At 56.1% G+C, this 5,510-nt stretch overlaps 1 protein-coding gene across 1 annotated transcript; it reads left to right on the forward strand.

Annotated features, from left to right (window-relative positions):
• The first annotated feature begins 1,949 nt into the window (after window positions 1-1,949).
• LOC135895105 (zymogen granule membrane protein 16-like) lies at window positions 1,950-3,368 on the forward strand. Its single transcript, XM_065423174.1, has 3 exons — window positions 1,950-2,016; window positions 2,649-2,781; window positions 3,014-3,368. Exons 1-3 carry the CDS (start codon window positions 1,950-1,952, stop codon window positions 3,366-3,368), a joined length of 555 nt encoding a protein of 184 aa, XP_065279246.1.
• Window positions 3,369-5,510: the final 2,142 nt, after the last annotated feature.

Consider the following 5,510-nt stretch of genomic DNA (forward strand, 5'->3'; position numbering starts at 1 on the left):
TGGGGTTATTTTTTCCAATGTGCATTACTTTACATTTATCTACATTAAATTTCATTTGCCATTTTGTTGCCCAATCACTTAGTTTTGTGAGATCTTTTTGAAGTTCTTCACAATCTGCTTTGGTCTTAACTATCTTGAGTAGTTTAGTATCATCTGCAAACTTTGCCACCTCACTGTTTACCCCTTTCTCCAGATCATTTATGAATACATTGAATAGGATAGGTCCTAGGACTGACCCTTGGGGAACACCACTAGTTACCCCTCTCCATTCTGAGAATTTACCATTAATTCCTACCCTTTGTTCCCTGTCCTTTAACCAGTTCTCAATCCATGAAAGGACCTTCCCTTTTATCCCATGACAGCTTAATTTACGTAAGAGCCTTTGGTGAGGGACCTTGTCAAAGGCTTTCTGGAAATCTAAGTACACTATGTCCACCGGATCCCCCTTGTCCACATGTTTGTTGACCCCTTCAAAGAACTCTAATAGATTAGTAAGACACGATTTCCCTTTACAGAAACCATGTTGACTATTGCTCAAGAGTTTATGTTTTTCTATGTGTGTGACAATTTTGTTCTTTACTATTGTTTCAACTAATTTGCCCGGTACCGACGTTAGACTTACCGGTCTGTAATTGCCGGGATCACCCCTAGAGCCCTTTTTAAATATTGGTGTTACATTAGCTAACTTCCAGTCATTGGGTACCGAAGCCGATTTAAAGGACAGGTTACAAACCTTAGTTAATAGTTCCGCAACTTCACATTTGAGTTCTTTCAGAACTCTTGGGTGAATGCCATCTGGTCCCGGTGACTTGTTAATGTTGAGTTTATCAATTAATTCCAAAACCTCCTCTAGTGATACTTCAATCTGTGACAGTTCCTCAGATTTGTCACCTACAAAAGCCAGCTCAGGTTTGGGAATCTCCCTAACATCCTCAGCCGTGAAGACTGAAGCAAAGAATCCATTTAGTTTCTCTGCAATGACTTTATCATCTTTAAGCGCTCCTTTTGTATTTTCATCGTCAAGGGGCCCCACTGGTTGTTTAGCAGGCTTCCTGCTTCTGATGTACTTAAAAAACATTTTGTTATTTTAAGTTATTTGTTATACAGCGAAAGTCAAACACAATCCACGTCTGCTGGCAAATCACCCAGGAACTGCCCAGGACACGAGGAACATCAATCGCCTCGCCGGCGGATCCTGGAGAAATCACAGGTCCGGGCCCCGAAGAAGCCTGCGATTTGCTTGCTTGATCATGAGGTTTTTAAAAGTAAACATTCGCGTTGTTTGCCTTCTGGGTGGCGTGAGGGTCCGGGCCCCATGGAAGAGTTCAGGCTTTGCTCTGGGGGAATTGGGAGCAGGATCTGGCCCCAGTGTAGATGGAGTCAGGGCTGCCTTGGGATCTCACTCCCCAGGGGTCACTCCGGAGTCCCCCCCTCTGCCCCCAATGGGGTCAGTCTGGGATTCGGGTCTCAGCTCCCCCCCGGCTGCTCTCTGACATGCTGCGGTGCTATTGCGTGACACACCTTTGCTCGACAATTGTGCGGGGTGGGGATTTGTTATCTTTGGCTGGGGATTTCCTGGGAACGACTCCAGGCCCCCGGGAGATGCGCCCTGTGACGTGACACCCAGAGCGCTCCAGGCACCTATATAGACGGTGCAGGAGGATTCACCGGCCAGCCAGTTCCATGCCAGAGAGACCCAGAACCAGGTAGGGGTGGCTCGGCTTTCTTTGACACACCGGCTGGCTCAGGGGGCAGGGAATGGGCAGGGGCCTGTCCCCTCCAGGGGGCGCCAGCTCCGATCCGGCCCCAGGGTGGGGACTGGCTGGCTCAGGGGGGCAGAGAATGGGGGGCTGGCTCCGATCCGGCCCCGGGGCAGGGACCAGCTGGTTCGGGGAGGGAGGGGGAATGGGGCACAGGATTCCCAGCCTGTCACTTGTATCCCGTACAGGATGCTGCTGCTGCAAATCCTCATCGGGACTTTTGTCCTTCTGGCAAATTCGGTCTCGGAAACTGCAGGTGAGGAGAACAAACACAGCCCTGCCGGTGCCCCTCACTCCCGACCCGCAGCCCCCTGCTAGCCCAGCCCTGCCCCCCCCAGCTCTGCCGGTGCCCCTCACTCCCGACCCGCAGCCCCTGCCAGCCCAGCCCTGCCCCCCCCCAGCTCTGCCGCTGCCCCTCACTCCCGACCCGCAGCCCCTGCCAGCCCAGCCCTGCCCCCCCCCCAGCTCTGCCGGTGCCCCTCACTCCTGACCCGCAGCCCCTGCCAGCCCAGCCCTGCCCCCCCAACCCTGCCGGTGCCCCTCACTCCTGACCCGCAGCCCCCTGCCCAGCCCAGCCCTGCCCCCCCCCAGCTCTGCCGGTGCCCCTCACTCCCGACCCGCAGCCCCCTGCCAGCCCAGCCCTGCCCCCCCCAGCTCTGCCAGTGCCCCTCACTCCCGACCCGCAGCCCCTGCCAGCCCAGCCCTGCCCCCCCCCAGCTCTGCTGGTGCCCCTCACTCCCGACCCACAGCCCCTGCCAGCCCAGCCCTGCCCCCCCAGCTCTGCCAGTGCCCCTCACTCCTGACCTGCAGCCCCCCCACTCATCCCCTGTATGAGCCGATCTCTGATCCCAGCTGCACCAGTTCTATTCTCTCGTTCCCTTGTTCCAGCCCAGGCCCGATTCTCCTATTCCGGAGAGTTCGGCTCAGCTGTGGGGACCTCGTTCTCTTATTCCGGAGACCACTTCTGGGGCCCCATCACGGCCTTCCGGGTCTGGGAACACCCCAGCAGCTACATCAAAGCGTGAGTCCCGGGCCTGGGGGATCAGAGGGCGGCGGGAGGCACAGGGGGGTATGGAGGAGAGGGGGGAGGTCTGGGATTTGGGGAGCAGAGCGGGGGGATGGGGAATCAGAGGCAGACACAAGGGATGGAGGAACGGAAGGGGGGCTCAGTGGACAGGGAAAGGGATGGGGGTTTTTGGGGTTCTACCCAGATTTTGAGGGGGGGCTGATTGTACCCTCTCATCTCCCCCCAGCCTCCAGTTCCAATTTGCTGGCACATGGAGCAAAACTTATGGCTATGAGCAAGGCAAACATCACGAGGTGATCCTGTTCCCAGGAGAGGAAATCACACAGATCTCCGGGAAACACTCCACCTACGTCTACCAGCTCATCTTCTTCACCAACTACAGACGCACCTTCTTCTTCGGCCAACCAGCCGGGGAGAGCTTCAACGCCGTCCCCCTGGAGCAGGGCAACGTCCTGGCCTTCATCACCGGCCACCACAATGGGGCGGGCATCACGGGCATCGGGATGCACTGGGACCAGTCCATCTTGCCGGCATTAAAATCCTATGCCCAGATCCCAGAGGTGGGGAATTCCTCTGGCTAATGGAGCCCATCCATTCCAGCAAAATCCTGTAGTATACCTCGTTAACATACCTCAGCATATGACTCTCCGCGTGGCACCGTGGAGCCATTCGCTGGCTGTGATCAGTGGCTGATTAATTAGAAGCAGATTGCTTGATTTACTGATGCGCTCATTAAAATAATAAAGCATCAATCTCTGCTCTCCATTTTCATCCAGAACACGAGGTCTCTGCTTACATTTGGGTTTGGCCTGGGGGCTGTTTCTACCTGGATCCCTGCCCCAGCACAGGGATGCAGCCACCTCTGGGGCGGAGCGCGGGGGCTGTTTAGCCAGCGACGTCTTGCACGGTGCTCAGATGCGGCCACCTCTGGGGCGGAGCGCGGGGGCAGTTTAGCCAGGTACGCCTTGCGCGGTGCTCAGATGCGGCCACCTCTGGGGCAGAGCACGGGGGCAGTTTAGCCAGGTACGCCTGGCGCGGTGCTCAGATGCGGCCACCTCTGGGGGGGAGCGCGGGGGCTGTTTAGCCAGGGACGCCTGGTGCGGTGCTCAGATGCGGCCACCTCTGGGGCGGAGCGCGGGGGATGTTTAGCCAGGGACGCCTGGCGCGGTGCTCAGATGCGGCCACCTCTGGGGGGGAGCGCGGGGGCTGTTTAGCCAGGGACGCCTGGTGCGGTGCTCAGATGCGGCCACCTCTGGGGTGGAGCGCGGGGGCTGTTTATACCTGGGCACTGAGCTCAAGTCGAGCTTAATCTTTGTAAACAAAGGCAGGCCTGGGAGTCTGAACACGCTTATTTAGTGCAATGAGAACGCCATCAGGGAAATGTCTGGAGGAGCCAGGTGCGAAATCTTCCCCTCGAGGGGTATTAAGGGCAATCTCTGCCCTGCGTCATGCGCAGCGATCTAGAAACAGGAATATTTCGCCCGGGGCCTGGCTTCCCCAGCTTCCAAGCACACACTGGCCGGCCCAGTCTCCCGTACACAGGTGTATTGCCCAGACGTAAGCAAAACAAACACAACTGGTTCCACAGCTCATCCTTCACAGCCGGCTCCGCTCTCCGCTGGCTCTGGGTCCCAAGTCCAGGGCAACCTTCTGAGCACCTGGCCCCTTGCTCCAGGGCCCCACCACAGATGTCCTCAATCACCCCTCGTCTCCTCCTCGTCTTGTGTTTTCGGCGTCTCTGGCCGCCAAGCACCGCGCACCGTAGCTAATTCAACAATGCAAATCTTTCTCCTTTCCGGGTATTTACAAAGAATGGCATTGTCGCTTTTTGTTTCAAGAGGGTCCCGTTTTCCTGACGCTCTTACTAGGTATCGCAGCGAAAGTCGAACACTTTAAGACCTCTATGGTTTCCATATCAATACCCCCTTTGGGCGGTTCCTGGGCATATTTCATGGAACCTTTTCCCCTTCCGTTCTTTTCCTCTATTTCCTGCCATTCCTCCATTAGCTCCTTCTTAATTTGCTTTTTAAACTCCACTGAAAGGGATCTCTCTGAATCAACTTGCTCGTGTCTGACAGCAGTTTTTCTCTCTTCTGCCGGCTCCTTGTTCGCTACCCCCCAGGCCCTGGGATGCAGGCTATTCATATGATTACCCAGCGGTGTCAAGTAACTGACAGGAATGTTTAATTAAGTAGATCATTCCTGCTATCAGGGGTGCCTTTGTGCGCTTTCCTCTGACTTACATGAGGCATTTGGAGTTTTTGCCTCATACATCAACAACTTAATTCCCAGCATTCGTCATATATTAGTTCAGTGCTTTTCATTCATTCTAAGCTGGGAGGAGTGGTAGATACGCCGGAGGGTAGGGCTTCTGGCTCCCAGCCTCTTATATAGGGCCAGCTGCGGCCTGATTGGGGCGTGGCCCCAGCTGCGGCTGCTTCCCCAATCAGCCTATTAGCTGCTTTCCCTGCCACAGCCCTCCCCAGGGCTGTCTTTAAACTAGGTTACCATATTTCAACACTGAAAAACGAGGACACTCCACGGGAGCCCTGGCCCTGCCCCAACTCCGCCCCTTCCCCGCCCCAACCCCGCCCCTTCTCCGCCCCCATTCCAACCCCTTCCCCAAAGTCCCTGCCCCAACTCTGCCCCCTCCTCTGAGCACCCCGCATTCCCCCTCCTCCCTCCCGCTCTGATCTTGGTTGGGGGTTGCTAAGTGCTTCCCT

The sequence above is a fragment of the Emys orbicularis genome, unplaced genomic scaffold (assembly GCF_028017835.1).
Source record: "Emys orbicularis isolate rEmyOrb1 unplaced genomic scaffold, rEmyOrb1.hap1 scaffold_90, whole genome shotgun sequence".
In the NCBI taxonomy this organism is placed as follows: Eukaryota; Metazoa; Chordata; order Testudines; family Emydidae; genus Emys; species Emys orbicularis.